This window comes from Ips typographus, linkage group LG9 (assembly GCF_016097725.1).
Source record: "Ips typographus isolate SLU linkage group LG9, UJ_Ityp_2.0, whole genome shotgun sequence".
Lineage (NCBI taxonomy): Eukaryota > Metazoa > Arthropoda > Insecta > Coleoptera > Curculionidae > Ips > Ips typographus.
In genome coordinates this window covers 1,811,569-1,829,457 of record NC_138430.1, presented here as the reverse complement: position 1 = coordinate 1,829,457, position 17,889 = coordinate 1,811,569, and the positions used below count along the sequence as shown (strand labels likewise).

The 17,889-nt window shown below is 34.1% G+C and overlaps 1 protein-coding gene across 3 annotated transcripts in view; it reads left to right on the top strand.

The window, feature by feature from the left end:
* The first annotated feature begins 151 nt into the window (after positions 1-151).
* The window catches only part of mle (dosage compensation regulator mle), a 60,158-nt gene continuing 42,420 nt past the window's right edge, over positions 152-17,889 (top strand). The window contains exons 1-5 of one of the 3 annotated variants that reach the window (XM_081986775.1): positions 152-312; positions 391-516; positions 2,226-2,426; positions 7,160-7,463; positions 17,289-17,443. In XM_081986775.1, coding sequence (XP_081842901.1) covers positions 438-516; positions 2,226-2,426; positions 7,160-7,463; positions 17,289-17,443 — 739 coding nt within the window. In that variant the 5' untranslated portion in view covers positions 152-312; positions 391-437. Of the gene's footprint in view, positions 313-383; positions 517-2,225; positions 2,427-7,159; positions 7,464-13,863; positions 13,916-17,288; positions 17,444-17,889 lie in introns of those variants that run through there. The other 2 variants (XM_081986774.1, XM_081986776.1) reach the window with 2 other exon arrangements.

Here is a 17,889-nt window from a genome sequence, read left to right as displayed (position 1 = left end):
TTTTCACTTTTGACAGTTGATCACATGCTCGTTTCGTTAGCGACTGCATTAGTAGCCACGTGACTCGGTGTTAATTGATCTCACGGTGGGCACGTGATTCAAGCGTCAGCGTCTGAATAGATTGTGATGGTTTTGGAAATTTAATTGAGGTTAAGTTTGTTCCTGTTTATGCTTGGTGCTTGGTTGTTGTGTTTTATCCAATTCCAATCCAAGATTCATCATTCCCACTTACTGTTATTGGGTATTTGGAAAGTGCAGTTGCCAATTAGTTTATTTGGCGCTTTGAGACGAAAAAAAATAAACAAAACACTAGTAAGTTTTAGAGCCATTGTTTGGTAAACCTCTTTTGTGTGTTGAAAAAGAAAAACCACTGATTTCTTCAGTTTTAAGGAAGCATAGCTTGTGTGTTGGGAGCTCCAAACAATTCCAAGTCCACCATGGCTGATGCCAAATCGTTTTTGCATCAGTACTGTCAGAAAAACAAATTGGACCCCTCATTCGAAGTTAGACCTACAGGTAAGCACTCTAAATTATAATATACTTAAGCTATACTAAGCTCTAGGGCTTAGATACTGTTGGACAAGTTGTACCATGTTTTTAGTTTGACTTTAACATGCTGCAAATCATTACTGGGTTTTGTTTAATTTAGTAGGCACATCACTTAAGTTAGTATCTCCATAGAAGGTTAAAAGACTTCAGTGGGCACATGCCTCTCCATAACATAGAATGTATACTTTTGCCTTATTTGAGGTTTTGCAAACCAAATGGCAAAAACTAACATCAAAATTGCTTACAGTGGTTAGAATGTATTTACCTCAGTATTCTCTAAACTGGGTAGTTCAGCTATATTCTATTATTTATGCATAATCAGATGAAAAAATGTATTTCTGCACATTCAGGGTACACTGTTTATTTTGACAGCTGTTTATGTTGTGTTTATTCAGACACCTCATTTCACCCTCACTTCATGTGCTGTTATTCGCTATAACAATATGAAAACTTTTAATAAAATAATTAGAGATATTTGCAATACTCCAGACTTCTTGGACACCTTGTATACATTCACCAACATTTTATAGCTTGATAGCTTCATGAAGTTGTATTTAACAGTTATAAATATATCCACAATAGACACAGCAAAAAAACAACTCATAAAACTATACAATGCATTATAATATGATTTATACTGATTGTATTGATTTTAAACATATTTTGCAATTTTATTTCTTCTGCTATTTAACAGTTTTAAAGTTAATGACAAATTGAAATATGATTAAAATAAACTGATACAACTCAGGACTGACCAATTTCTACTCACAGACCTATAACTGTGCTCTTAGCAAGCATTAAATATAATTTGTACTGACTGTGACTGTATTGCCTTGCCTTTAAGCTATGTTTTATAGTTTGATAGCTTTATGGGGTAGTATTTGACAGTTACCACCATTGTGGCAGATGAAAATATATCTACACTAGACACATCACATTTTTTGTGGCCATGCCTGGCAACACTGTGATAACGTGAAGGTTAAGGTTAGGTTAGGTCTTAAAAAAAACATTTTCTAATTGGTGGATAGGTTAGATTCCTCACTCTGTATCATCTTAACAAAAAATTGCATTTGGGATTGGGGGTTTTTATGGACAGAAAGTTAAAATTATATTTTTTGCACAAGTTCAAAGTGAGATTTTGCTGTATATTTTTTATGAGACTTTTTTATTTCCAAATTTATTTGTAATAAAATTAATATTTTTCTACATACTTTTGATAGAAATCTATGACACCAGTCTTACATGAGCTATCAAACATTTTACATGGTTTTTGCCTAACTTTTAGTGAAGCAAACTATTTGTTTATTTGAGTACAGAGATTCAGTGGGATATATTCAATTTATTAGTTAATATAGCTTACAAATGGTTTATTAGGTATTTCTTTCTTATTTCCTGTGTGAATAGTTATTTTATTAAGATGCAGCAAACTTTACAATTTGAAGAGAAACATTGTTTCCTTAGAACATATAGAAAATTGTAATTTCAAAATTTTGACTTGTGTGTTCACTTTTGAAACAATTTATTAGGTTAAGACACCCTGAACATGGTTTTTTTCAGTGCACCGTAATTTTGCTGATTTACATTATATAGTTTTTTCTTCTACTTTGAATGTATTTTTTTGTGAGGTTTTTGCAAATTTTTCTGAATTTTTAACAGTAAAAAAATCATTTTTTTAGGTCCAAAACATCGTCAAAGATTTCTTTGCGAAGTGAGAATCGCCGGTCACAACTATGTGGGAGCTGGTAATTCTACAAATAAAAAAGATGCACAGAGCAATGCGGCCAGGGACTTTGTCAATTACTTAATAAGACAGGGTATGGTTGCTCGAAGTGATGTACCATTCGACATTGACGCAGCTCCCGTATTAAGCGGTCCAAGTAAGATTTTTATTAGGAAATAACCTTATTTTTTAAAAATTTTTAAATTGTATATTGGTCATTTTTTTCCAATGATTTCCATTAATTCCTGCTAATTTTCAATAATGCCTAGCAGCACCCACTAATTATTTTCTAAATTACCCCAAGTGGAGAGTTATTTTGTTATTTAAAAAAAAACTAAATATTTACAGGGTCATTGGTTACTCTTGAAGTATTGACTTTTTCAAAAAATTTCTAAAAACTATTTAAATTTATGCAAGGATATAGTAATCTGATTTAATTGAACAGATGTTCTATAATATGTCCTTCCTTCTGGACAACACATCCCTGGTATAAATGCTTCAATCTTTCAGTAGCGTGATGGTCAAAAGACAATTTCAAGGGCTACAAATTGGTATATTGAACCACCCTGTAACTGTCAAAATAACAGAGTTATGGGCTGTCAAAGTGAAAACTGTCAAATTCAAACTTTACAGCAAACAACTCAGTTTTAACAGTAAATAAACCAGTTATTAGACGTTTTAGGTAAAAACACTATACAGGGTGGTCAAAAGAGAATTTCAAGGACTACAAATTGGTATATTGAACCACCCTGTAATTGTCAAAATAAGCGAGTTATTGACAATACAATGGAGTAGTTTACAGGGTGATTTATTGAATTTTTATCATCCTCGTAACTTGTTTAATTTTTATTTTATCAAAAAAATATCAAATATGAATCTTGTAGATAATTGCGTCTACTCTATTCCTAGATATTCCATCAGTATACAGGGTGTCCCAAATTTGTGCAACAAACCAAACTTATAATTTTTCATAAGCCCCTGTATAAAACCACCGTATAACAAAAGCAAGCTAATAAAAGGGTCTATCACGTGACGTTGAGTGGGCACAACTAAGTTGCCCCGTTTAGCCGCTAGAGGGCGTCAAAGTTGACTCTCTCGTTTTTTGCAGTTTTTGTTCAATCCAGGTGATATTTTCAAAATTTAAGTAGTTACAGCCCTGAAATTTGCAGGAGAGGCAGCGAATTAAACCTAAAAGTCAGGTCCGTAATGCAGGTTTTCCTAAAAAATCCCCGATTTAGTCAGAGGGTAAATACCCACCAGACCAGTTGCAAAAAGTGATTTTAATTTCCATTAATCTCAGTTTATTTAATAATTTTGAAATTAGCCGAAGCAGTTACGGCCCTGAAATTTGCAGTAAATGACAGCAAATTGCATGTTTTCTACAAAAAAATCCCTGATTTAGTCAGAGAGCAAAAATCCTATGGACTACTAGCCCATTAATTCCAATGTAGGTAATAATTATGAAATTTGACTAGTAACGGCCCTGATATTTGCAGTAGGGACAGCAAATTGAACCTCAATTCCAGGACCGTATTTCTTTTTTGCTACAAAAAATTACTAATTTAGTCTGAGTGCAAAAATCCTAAAGAAAGTTCCCAAAAGAGACTACTAGCCCATTAATTCTAATTTCGATGATAATTACAAATTTGAGTAGTTACGGCCCTGATATTTCCAGTAGGGACAGCAAATTGAACCTCAATTTCAGGACCGTATTTCTTTTTTGCTACAAAAAATTACTAATTTAGTCTGAGTGCAAAAATCCTCAAGAAAGTTCCCAAAAGAGACTACTAGCCCATTAATTCTAATTTCGATGATAATTACAAATTTGAGTAGTTACGGCCCTGATATTTCCAGTAGGGACAGCAAATTGAACCTCAATTTCAGGACCGTATTTCTTTTTTGCTACAAAAAATTACTAACTTAGTCAGAGTGCAAAAACCCTCAAGAAAGTTTTCAAAAGAGACTACTAGCCCATTGATTCTAATTTCGATGATGATTACGAAATTTGAGTAGTTACGGCCCTGATATTTGCAGTAGGGACAGCAAATTGAACCTCAATTCCAGAACTGTATTTCTTTTTTACCACAAAAAATTACTAATTTAGTCTGAGTGCAAAAATCCTCAAGAAATTTACAAAAAGAGACTACTAGCCCATTAATTGTAATTTCGATGATAATTACGAAATTTGAGTAGTAACGGCCCTGATATTTGCAGTAGGGACAGCAAATTGAACCTCAATTCCAGGACCGTATTTCTTTTTTGCTACAAAAAATTACTAATTTAGTCAGAGTGCAAAAATCCTCAAGAAAGTTCCCAAAAGAGACTACTAGCCCATTAATTCTAATTTCGATGATGATTACGAAATTTGAGTAGTTACGGCCCCGATAGTTGCAGTAGGACAGCAAATTGAACCTCAATTCCAGAACCGTATTTCTTTTTTGCTACAAAAAATTTAGTCTGAGTGCAAAAATCCTCAAGAAATTTCCAAAAAGAGACTACTAGCCCATTAATTGTAATTTCGATGATAATTACGAAATTTGAGTAGTAACGGCCCTGATATTTGCAGTAGGGTCAGGAAATTGAACCCTAATTCCAGGACCGTATTACTTTTTTGCTACAAAAAATTACTAATTTAGTCTGAGTGCAAAAATCCTAAAGAAAGTTCCCAAAAGAGACTACTAGACCATTAATTCTAATTTCGATGATGATTACGAAATTTGAGTAGTTACGACCCTGATATTTGCAGTAGGAACAGCAAATTGAACCTCAATTCCAGGACCGTATTTCTTTTTTATTACAAAAAATCACTGATTTAGTCAGAGAGCAAAAATCCTCAAGATTCAAAAATAAGACTACTAGCCCATTAATTCTAATTTCGATGATGATTACGAAATTTGAGTAGTTACGGCCCTGATATTTGCAGTAGGGACAGCAAATTGAACCTCAATTCCAGGACCGTATTTCTTTTTTGCTACAAAAAATTACTAATTTAGTCAGAGTGCAAAAACCCTCAAGAAAGTTCCCAAAAGAGACTACTAGCCCATTAATTCTAATTTCGATGATGATTACGAAATTTGAGTAGTTACGGCCCTGATATTTGGAGTAGGGACAGCAAATTGAACCTCAATTCCAGGACCGTATTTCTTTTTTGCTACAAAAAATTACTAATTTAGTCAGAGTGCAAAAATCCTCAAGAAAGTTCCCAAAAGAGACTACTAGCCCATTGATTCTAATTTCGATGATGATTACGAAATTTGAGTAGTTACGGCGCTGATATTTCCAGTAGGGACAGCAAATTGAACCTCAATTCCAGGACCGTATTTCTTTTTTGCTACAAAAAACTACTAATTTAGTCTGAGTGCAAAAATCCTAAAGAAAGTTCCCAAAAGAGACTACTAGTCCATTAATTCTAATTTCGATGATAATTACGAAATTTGAGTAGTTACGGCCCCGATATTTGCAGTAGGACAGCAAATTGAACCTCAATTCCAGAACCGTATTTCTTTTTTGCTACAAAAAATTTAGTCTGAGTGCAAAAATCCTCAAGAAATTTCCAAAAAGAGACTACTAGCCCATTAATTGTAATTTCGATGATAATTACGAAATTTGAGTAGTAACGGCCCTGATATTTGCAGTAGGGTCAGGAAATTGAACCTCAATTCCAGGACCGTATTACTTTTTTGCTACAAAAAATTACTAATTTAGTCAGAGTGCAAAAATCCTAAAGAAAGTTCCCAAAAGAGACTACTAGTCCATTAATTCTAATTTCGATGATAATTACGAAATTTGAGTAGTTACGGCCCCGATATTTGCAGTAGGACAGCAAATTGAACCTCAATTCCAGAACCGTATTTCTTTTTTGCTACAAAAAATTTAGTCTGAGTGCAAAAATCCTCAAGAAATTTCCAAAAAGAGACTACTAGCCCATTAATTGTAATTTCGATGATAATTACGAAATTTGAGTAGTAACGGCCCTGATATTTGCAGTAGGGTCAGGAAATTGAACCTCAATTCCAGGACCGTATTACTTTTTTGCTACAAAAAATTACTAATTTAGTCAGAGTGCAAAAATCCTCAAGAAAGTTCCCAAAAGAGACTACTAGCCCATTGATTCTAATTTCGATGATGATTACGAAATTTGAGTAGTTACGGCCCTGATATTTCCAGTAGGGACAGCAAATTGAACCTCAATTCCAGGACCGTATTTCTTTTTTGCTACAAAAAATTACTAACTTAGTCAGAGTGCAAAAACCCTCAAGAAAGTTTTCAAAAGAGACTACTAGCCCATTAATTCTAATTTCGATGATGATTACGAAATTTGAATAGTTACGGCCCTGATATTTGCAGTGGGTACAGCAAATTGAACCTCAATTCCAGGACCGTATTTCTTTTTTGCTACAAAAAATTACTAATTTAGTCTAGAGTGCAAAAATCCTCAAGAAAGTTCCCAAAAGAGACTACTAGCCCATTGATTCTAATTTCGATGATAATTTCGAAATTTAAGTAGTTACGGCTCTGATATTTGCAGTGGGTACAGCAAATTGTACCTCAATTCCAGGACCGTATTTCTTTTTTGCTACAAAAAATTACTAATTTAGTCTAGAGTGCAAAAATCCTTAAGAAAGTTACAAACAAGAGACGAGTGCCTTTGAGTTGGTCAAAATCCCAATTTAGGTGATAATTTCGAAATTTAAGTAGTTACGGCCCTGATATTTGCAGTAGGGACAGCAAATTGAACCTCAATTCCAGGACTGTATTTCTTTTTTACTACAAAAAAATTGTTTGGTAGACGACCTCATTTCCAAGTAACGTCCACTAATTCCTACTACACTTTGTACATAATCCGGTTTTTCAGGATATTTCAATGAAATTTTATTTTACGTTGTGCAGGTGAAGGTCCTCCACCAGAAAACGAACAGGCAAAACCTCAACATCAGGTTTTTGAGCATGGAATGGGACCGGAAAAGTTTGGGGAAGCGTATCGTCCTAGAGGCGCTGAACAAGACCAGTGGCATTATATGGACCGTGCGCAAGAACAGAAGCGCATGGAAGAGGCAGAAGATTTGGACGTGAATGCTGCTATCCATGGAAATTGGACGGTGGAAAATGCCAAGTCGAAATTGCATCAATTTATGCAAGTTAACAAAATCACCGCCGATTATAAGTATACTCAAGTTGGACCGGACCATGCAAGGTATTTCACTCATTTGCATGTTTTTAAGATTTTTTGTTGTTGTACGCATGTAAGTGGTAAAAGGTGTTTTTCTTTAGGGAGGTTTACACTTTTTAAAGTCAACCAATCATAAATATTGCTTAATATTTCATGTAGATTTCAAAAATAACATAACAAGTATGACTTTGCAACCATTTAGGCAATGGAATTTTGGATGCACTGTGCAGCCTAAAATTCAAGGTTGTAACCTGGAAAATTTGCACTTTAAAGTGGTCTGACCTGACACTTCTTCCATGCTAGCAAAGTTGTGGAGCTTTCTTACTTTTTCATGTGGGAAAGTATGAAAGTTATACTAAAATCGATGTTGCCAAAATCATAACTCCTGATTCAGTCATTTTGGCAACGTCGAAAAGCTCAAGAAGCTTTTAATTCGTGTGTAGTTGGAAAACCTGAACTGAACTAGCCATGACGTTTAATGACAAACTTATAGTCATCTGACAACGGTCAAAATGCATTAAACAGTGCGGCAAAACTGTAAAAGGTCTCTCTGATGAATCACACCGCAAATTGTTTTTTCGTAACTCTGTGGAGTTAAATTTGACAGTTGTGACGCTAAATGCCAGTTTAATACGTTACATTTGACAGTTATGACAGCAGTATAGTCCGGTGACACTTGTTATAACTATTAAAACTCATTCAGCAGTGTCATGAAACTGTCAAATGCAAAACAGTTGTACCTTGTATTTACACGTCAACAGAGCTACAAAATTGACATTTATGAGGTTAAGTGACACTTTGATATTACATTACAAATTAGTGTCAGAAAGACAGTTTGAAAGGACAGTCAGGGACAAAATTGCCTGTAAAACCCACTTAGAGTGAGAAAATGACTGTTTTAAGCACATTTTTGGAATTCTCATTAAATTTCCTATCTAATGACATAAAAAACAATACAAAATCAGGTAAAGTCTTGGAGAAAAGTGGTGTCAAAGTATAAACTGTCAGAGAGACAGTTTGAAAGGACAGTCAGGGACAAAATTGCCTGTAAAACCCACTTAGAGTGAGAAAACGACTGTTTTAAGCACATTTTTGGAATTCTTATTAAATTTCCCATCTAATGACATAAAAAACACAACAAAATTAGGTAAAGTCTTGGAGAAAAGTGGTGTCAATGTATAAATTGTCAGAAAGACTGTTTGAAAGGACAGTTAGCGTCCAAATCGCCTGTAAAACCCACTTAGAGTGAGGAAAAGACTGTTTTAAGCACATTTTTTGAATTTTCATAAAATTTTCTATCTAATGACATAAAAAAATACTATAAAATCAGGTAAAGTCTTTTAGAAATGTGGTGTCAAATTATAAAGTGTCAGAAAGACAGTTTGAAAGGACAGTCAGGGACAAAATTGCCTGTAAAACCCACTTAGAGTGAGAAAATGACTGTTTTAAGCACATTTTTGGAATTCTCATTAAATTTCCTATTTAGTGACATAAAAAACACTACAAAATCAGGTAAAGTCTTGAAGAAAACTGGTGTCAAAGTATAAACTGTCAGAAAGACAGTTTGAAAGGACAGTCAGGGACAAAATTGCCTGTAAAACCCACTTAGAGTGAGAAAACGACCGTTTTAAGCACATTTTTGAAATTCTTATTAAATTTCCCATCTAATGACATAAAAAACACAACAAAATTAGGTAAAGTCTTGGAGAAAAGTGGTGTCAATGTATAAACTGTCAGAAAGACTGTTTGAAAGGACAGTTAGCATCCAAATCGCCTGTAAACCCCACTTAGAGTGAGGAAAAGACTGTTTTAAGCACATTTTTTGAATTTTCATAAAATTTTCTATCTAATGACATAAAAAAATACTTTAAAATCAGGTAAAGTCTTTTAGAAATGTGGTGTCAAATTATAAAGTGTCAGAAAGACAGTTTGAAAGGACAGTCAGGGACAAAATTGCCTGTAAAACCCACTTAGAGTGAGAAAATGACTGTTTTAAGCACATTTTTGGAATTCTCATTAAATTTTCTATTTAATGACATAAAAAACACTACAAAATCAGGTAAAGTCTTGAAGAAAACTGGTGTCAAAGTATAAACTGTCAGAAAGACTGTTTGAAAGGACAGTTAGAGACCAAATCGCCAGTAAAACCCACTTAGAGTGAGAAAACGACTATTTTAAGGACATTTTTGGAATTCTCATTAAATTTCCTATCTAATGACATAAAAAACACTATAAAATCAGGTAAAGTCTTGGATAAAAGTGGTGTCAAAGTATAAATTGTCAGAAAGACTGTTTGAAATGACAGTTAAGTACCAAATCGCCTGTAAAACCCACTTAGAGAGAGAAAAAGACCATTTTAAGCACATTTTTGGAATTAGTATTAAATTTACTATCTAATGACATGAAAAATACAACAAAATTAGGTAAAGTCTTGGAGAAAACTGGTGTCAACGTATAAACTGTCAGAAAGACTGTTTGAAAGGACAGTTAGAGACCAAATCGCCAGTAAAACCCACTTAGAGTGAGAAAACGACTATTTTAAGGACATTTTTGGAATTCTCATTAAATTTCCTATCTAATGACATAAAAAACACTATAAAATCAGGTAAAGTCTTGGATAAAAGTGGTGTCAAAGTATAAATTGTCAGAAAGACTGTTTGAAATGACAGTTAAGTACCAAATCGCCTGTAAAACCCACTTAGAGAGAGAAAAAGACCATTTTAAGCACATTTTTGGAATTAGTATTAAATTTACTATCTAATGACATGAAAAATACAACAAAATTAGGTAAAGTCTTGGAGAAAACTGGTGTCAACGTATAAACTGTCAGAATGACGGTTTGAAAGGACAGTCAGGGACAAAATTGGCTGTAAAACCCCCCAGAGTGAGAAAATGACTGTTTTAAGCACATTTTTAGAATCCTCATTAAATTTCGTATCCAATCATCTGAAAAAACATTACAAAATTGATACAGTCAGGGAGAAAAGCGGTGTCAAAATTTGAACTTCCAGAAACACATTATTTGTAATTTACTGGTATTTTACTGGTTCAGGCTGCAATTTAATCACTACAGGCATCTAGGAAGTGTCTCCTACTCTTTGATGCACTTTTTTTCTTATTAAAGTCAACTAACGGGAAGTAATTTTCTTCGAATACTAAAAAACTTTCTCACATCCACCTGAGTTCATTTTCTACAAGAACTTGTTCCACAAAAAACCATCCCTACTCTATCAGGAGGAGACCGCTTTTAATTTCTCACCTTTCCTAAGCCGTTTTATTGTTCTGGGGGAAAAAGTAATGAAAAAAGTTTCGGAGATGGTAGTCAGTCAGAGGGAAACCGAACTGTAATAGTCCAAGAGCCTATTACTATGATGGTTTGCGAATATTACAGTGTTTCCATGGGTTTCTAGAAATCCAGAATGAAAAAAGACCTAACCTAACACATGTGGAAAGCGTCTTCTCCGCTCTTGACGAGACACGGATTTTTTTAAAATTTTCTGAGCAAAACGAGTTGAAAAAGGAGTGAAAATGTTGCAGAAGTTGCTGAATGTCAAAAAAATGGTCTAAAAGCTCTAAAAACGTTAAAATAATTATAAAATGTTACAAAAAAAACTAAAAACGCTACAGATTGTCTAAAAATGTTGCTGCAAGTCAAAAAATGTTCCAAATGGTCTAAAAACGTAGAAAAAGCCTGATAAATGTTGAAAAAAGTTCAAAAATGTGGCAAATAGCATAAAAATGTTTTACCGAAAGTCAAGAAAGGTTACAAAAGAACTACAAAGAGCGAAAATGCTTTAAAATGTTGCCGAAAATTTAGAAACGTTGCTAAAGGCCTAGAAATGTTGCCAAGAGTCTAAAAATGTTGCAAAATCATTAGAAATATTAAATTAAGTTGGCTGCAAAGCTCGATGGAGCCAAATTTACCAGTTAAGGAACTAAACTGTTACTCTCCTTATGTGTCCTACATCACGTGACAGCTATCTACTGTCAAAACTCATTCAGCGCCAAAACATACAACTGGAATAAGCAGATTAGTTGTATTTGTTTTATAAATCGCATTGCAAGTTGTATTTATAGCTCCACAGAGTTAAGTAAGTATAACAGTTGTGACATTAACAGACACTTTGATATGTTTTTTACGTCACCTGTCAAAAATCTTTGAATTGGATAGTTGTGACATTAATTAACGTCAGAATTGACAAACTTACAGTACAATTCCGTACAGTGTGAGTTTTGACAGTTATCACAACTGACATGTTGGCTGCATGGAGGACACTGTCACTTCATATTTATGAAACCAGCGCTAAGTGCCTAACCAAAATCAACGTAAACAAACGGAGAAATGACAGCTGGAATGCCTGAAACTGTTTTCAAAACTGATCACCAGAGGTATCTCTTATCTTGAAACGACAATACTTTCAAGTCACTGGTGAAAGGGTTCAGACAGTTATGACAGCTGTCACGTGACGCAAGCAAAGCGTGCCTTTAACGTCCCAACTGTCAAATTTAACAATTTCCAGTGTCAGTCCTCAAATTAGCAACTATTTCTATTCTATTGGCGTTTCAAGTTAAGATCGCAGCGCCATTTGAACTAAAATCGGGCGACCCGTTCCTAACCTAACATTATAAATAATATGACACTGTCACTTCATATTTACGAAACCAGTGCTAAATTCCTGGTGGTTATGACAGCTGTCACGTGACGTAGGAAAAGTATAAAAGTGATATTTAACGTCAGAACTGCTAAATTTGGCTCTGTAGAGCTGTAAACACCACTTACAGTGTAATTCCTTAAAGAAACACGATTATTTGGTATTTTCTACTTTCAAGTTACTGGTGAGTGAGTTTTGGCAGTTGCGACGGCTGTCATGTGACGCAAGCAAAGTATTAAAGTGTTCCTAAACGTCTCAACTGTCAAATTGGGTCCCATGGAGCTGTAAAGGCTACTTACACTGTGCTTCATCCCAGAAACAAATCAAATGGATATTTTATTATTTCCAAATAGTCCATTGCCTGAATTGTTGCTTCTGATGTGTATTTATTAGCTTTTTCTTAATTATTCTCTTGAATTTTCCTTTATTATTTTAAATTCACTTGACATTTTTTGGTTGTATGCATGTTAAGTGGTAAAAGGTGTTTTTCCTTAGGTTTACACTACTTCTCAAATTCAACCATTCATATTTTTGGCTTATTTTTGTTGTAGTTTGATTAGCATACCACTAAAGTGGTGCAACACTCTGTAGTATGCTACTGTTTACATATTGGTATGATTTAAAACTTTTTAGTTTTTGGTCACAATTCCTCTTGTGGTCACAATTGAAGTGAGTTGAAGTTGAAAATTTGATTCCCAAATGTATCAGAACACTCAAAACGATTAATAATTGTGATTTCCAAAATACTGCTCTTTTTTAATCCTCCTGTACAATTGTTACAGCAAATTATTTGTTCAAACTTAATTACAGTATTTGTCTTTGACTGTAAATAAGTTTAAACAGCAGCATTTCACTTATTTCACAGAGGCTGGCTGGATTTCCTGTGTGTGTGTGTGCCAAATTAACCAAGAGCTGTTAAACTATCAGAATCGCTATCAGATACATTTAAAATCGTTCTACAGCAGAAGAAGGGTTTTAAATGTGAGTTTTCTCATGAAATATGCATTCTACATTGATTATATAGTTTCATCTCATTTATGACATAATTAAAGGTTGGTAGTTGTAGTAGACGTTCCTCTTAACTGACAGGTCTGTCTGTTTATGTCATTTCAACTTATACAACAGATTAAATTTAAAAAAAAAAAAAATGTTTTAAAAATAAATGACATTTAATTGAAACATACAGTACAATATGTATAACAGATTAAAAATCACTATAATTTTTTTGAATAAATATAATGAGGATTTAACAATGCCCATTAATATTTAGATATATTTCTGAGATATTTTTAGGCGTTTTATTGCATAATATTGCGTTGTTTATGTTTACAGAAAACATGTTTAAGTATTATTTTTTCTCACCAACTGTTTTTGGATCCGTCAGTTTTGAGCAAGCTTTACTACACCGTAAAATCACCATTCATTTTTTCCCATAGAAACTGAAATTTTGGTGAATCAATAGAAATTTGCAATTTTTCGTAAATTTTTAATAATTGTTCCGTAACTTTTAGAACCGGTATTTTCTAATAATATAAACTTATTTTTGATAATAATTTCTGTGGAAGCGACTTTCACAAGTTTCCATGGAAATTGTTGTAGCACTGAATCAGTTATGAGTTAAAACTGTTAAAACATTTTAATATCTAATAGAGTGAGGAAACGAAACGATGAAATGCAATGAGGAATATACAATTTCAGTAATATTTAGTCTGTTTTGTATACACCCCATTTAGGAATGAACAGTATTAAACAGTTCTTGGTTTTTTTTTTAGCTTATATTGCACAGGACTTCCAGCCGCCAGTTAATTGCTTTTTCTAATCAGGGTAAGTAGTTTAAGTATTATTTTTGTTTTTTTCACTTAGGGGAACTAATTTAGTTCTAATTTAGAACTAATTTTCTGTGATTTAATAATTCCCCGCACTAACTCAAGAGTTGTGAATAGAGTCCGGATAAAAAAGCACTAAAATCGTGAAAAAAACGCGCTTAAAATGCTCTTTGTGCTGGAAACTTTACAATATTATTGTTTTGAACGGAAAATTGTACTATAGTTGATGACCCCATTAGAAGCATACGGAAGATTTTAAGACTGTTTTGGAAATTTCTGTTTTCAAAATTTGTTTTAACTACTTGAGGAGCATTTTTTTAGACTGCTCTAAAAGCTTTTGGAAGGCTTTCGACTGCTTTAGAAGCATTTTGGAGTTATTTTTGTAGTGTTTTGAAATATTTTTAGATTTCTTTAAAAGAATTGAAGGTTCTGGACTGCTTTTAAGGCATTTGAAACCTTGTAGAATGTTCTCGACACTTTTGGAACCTTTTAAACTGCTCTAAAAGCATACGGAAACTTTTAGACTGCTCTAAAAGCTTTTGGAAGGCTTTCGACTGCTTTAGAACCATTTTGGAGTTATTTCTGTAGTGTTTTGAAATCTTTTTAGATTTCTTTAGGAACATTGAATGTTCTGGACTGCTTTTAAGGCATTTGAAACCTTGTAGAAGGTTCTCGAAACTTTTGGAACCTTTTAAACTGCTCTAAAAACATACGGAAACTTTTAAACTGTCTAGAAATGATTTGAGAGCTTCTAGACTAGATGAAGAGCATTTGGAGGCTTTTAGACTGCTCTAAAAGCTTTTGGAAGGCTTTCGACTGCTTTAGAAGCATTTTGGAGTTATTTCTGTAGTGTTTTGACATCTTTTTAGATTTCTTTAGGGGCATTGAAGGTTCTGGACTGCTTTTAAGGCATTTGAAACCTTGTAGAAGGTTCTAGAAACTTTTGGAACCTTTTAAACTGCTCTAAAAACATACGGAAACTTTTAAACTGTCTAGAAATGATTTGAGAGCTTCTAGACTAGATGAAGAGCATTTGGAGGGTTTTAGACTGCTCTAAAAGCTTTTGGAAGGATTTCGACTGCTTTAGAAGCATTTTGGAGTTTTTCTGTAGAATTTTGAAATCTTTTTAGACTAGTTAAAGATTATTTTGAAGCCTTTAGAGCGTTCTAAAAGCTTTTGGAAGGCTTTTGACTGCATGCCTGTACCTTGGTTATTTTTGGGAGTTCAGGGAGGTTTAACCACTCAAACGAAACGTATCGAATTTCTCTTTTCAGTGGTGTAGAGCAAAAAATTCTATCTAAAAAATAACTAGAGTTAGTTCTAGAAACTTTTGGAACCTTTTAAACTGCTCTAAAAGCATACGGAAGCTTTTAGACTGTCTTGAAATGATTTGAGAGCTTCTAGACTAGATGAAGAGCATTTGGAGGGTTTTAGACTGCTCTAAAAGCTTTTGGAAGGCATTCGACTGCTTTAGAAGCATTTTGGAGTTTTTCTGTAGAATTTTGAAATCTTTTTAGACTAGTTAAAGATTATTTTGAAGCCTTTAGAGCGTTCTAAAAGCTTTTGGAAGGCTTTTGACTGCATGCCTGTACCTTGGTTATTTTTGGGAGTTCAGGAAGTTTTAACCACTCAAAAGAAACGTATTGAATTTCTCTTTTCAGTGGTGTAGAGCAAAAAGTTCTATCTAAAAAATTGTGTACAGGGTGAGCAAAAACAATGACCCACTAAGAATTTCGTGCACACCCTGTATTGAGGTTCAAACGTTACGCAGTTTGGACAAAATTTCGGTGCATTTTCCCGAAAAATCGCGAATAACTTCGTTATTTGAACCGTTCCGTATAGACACATTAAATGATCGTAAGTGGCTAATGATTGGAGCTATCACGTGACGTTGAGCGGGCACCGCTAACTTGCCCCGTCTGGCCGCTAGAGGGCGTCATGCTTGATTACCTTTTTTCGGAGATTTTTCTAAATATCTCGAGTTAGCAGTGTGAAATATTTTTAGATCTACAGCGTTGCAATCTCCCTAACATAAATATATGGCAACTGTGCCAGTTTAAAATAGGTCACCCTGTAGAGTTTTACAGATTTTTAATTAAGTTTCCTTATTACATACATTGGTAAATGTCTTCCTAGAGAACAGAGAGGCTTATAGTCACCTGACAGCTGTCAAAACGGTGCTGCGCAACTGTAAAATGTCATGTGTGTAAATTTCGGACAATTGTGACGTTAAATTTGACAGTTATGACACTTTACAGTGCGGCTTACAGTTACAGTTAAGTGACACTAACTTGTTGTAAACTATTAAAACTCATTCAGCAGTGGGACCAAACTATCAAAAGCAATGTATTTACACCTCAATAGAGCTCCAAATTTGACATTTGTTTCTTACGTCACCTGACAGCTGTCAACTATCAAATTAAGTGACTTAACGTCCGAACAAAAATTGAAATCAAATTTGGATGATTTATGGAGCTGTAATCACAACTTAGTACAATCCCTCAAATAAACATATCTATTTGGCATTCGATACTTTCAGGTCACTGGTGAGTGGGTTTCGGCAGTTATGACAGCTGTCACGTGTTGACTGTCACAATTACCACAACTGTCAAATTGCCACCAACGAGCTATTAAAGCACAGGCAAAAACATTTTTGACAGTCTGAGTTATTTACTGTTAAGGACAGTTTAGACAGGAATTTGACAGTTTCACTTTGAAACACCCGGTAACTCGGTTATTTTGACAGTTACAGAGTGGTTCAATATATCATTTTAAAGCTTCCGACCACCCTATTTACAGTTTTGTCTCTCAATGTCTTGCTTATTTAAGTTCGAAAGGTATTGCAACAAAACCGATCTACCCGCCTCGAAGCCCTCTACCGGGAAAACGGTATAAGATACGATGTCACGTAGCCACAGTTTTGGAAAGCCCAACGTCTGGACTATCTTTTGTTTTCAGTGACTTTTTGACGTAACTCGTCAAATAATCGAGTTAGTGGCAATCAAAGCAAAAGCTATAAAAAATTCCAATGATATCTTTGAAGTTCGACAAAAAGGTCTACCAGGGTCAGTAAATCCATCAATCCAATGTAGTTAAATATAGTGCGACGTTGCCAAAATGTTACTGTTCCAGGAAATTAAAATTTCATGAAACAATATGCAATTGGGACACAGAAAACAACAATAGCAAAGGCATTTTAGGGTGAAAATAGGAAGATTTTGGATGACATAGCGGAATTGACAAACAGTCCCACGTTGCCAAACTGTTATAGTTTTTCCTGACAAACTTTTCCTCTTTAACTGAATTGAAATAAAAATCAAATTTTTTTTTTATTATTAACTTCAATTACATAATATTTAACCTGTTTTTAGGTCTTTTGTAGCAGAGATAAGCTTTTATGTGAAGCAACTAGGCCGGACTGTTCATGGTCGTGATGGTGGTTCTAATAAGCAAACAGCAAGCAAAAGTTGCGCACTTTCCATGGTCAGACAGTTATTCCATCTGGGAGTTATCGAGGCATTTTCAGGTACGTTATTTGTTTGCTTCCTTACGTCACATTCAACGTTTTCCGGTTTGTTACATTGTTACGTCATCCTATTTTTGCTTAACTTTTTGCATATAAACATAAAATAAGGAGCTTGAGTTCTACCAGTTGTGAATGGTGAATTAATGACAATCAGTTGACCGTCAAATTGACAGCAAACTCAGCAGATTTTGTTGCATTTTCAATATCTTAAAGATAGAACCGCAGAGATGTTAGTAGTTTATTTTAATTTTCTCATATTTTGGAAGTGTTTTCATATTAATCAGCTTTTTGCCCAGAAAATCGGTTCGGACAATCAAATTATGTTTGCTACACCTTTAGTTTTTTAGGTTAACGTGAGAGCTGTCATAACTGTCAAAACTCACTCAGCAGTGACCTGAAAATATAAAATGCCAAATAGATGTGTTTTCTTTGAGGAATTGTACTGT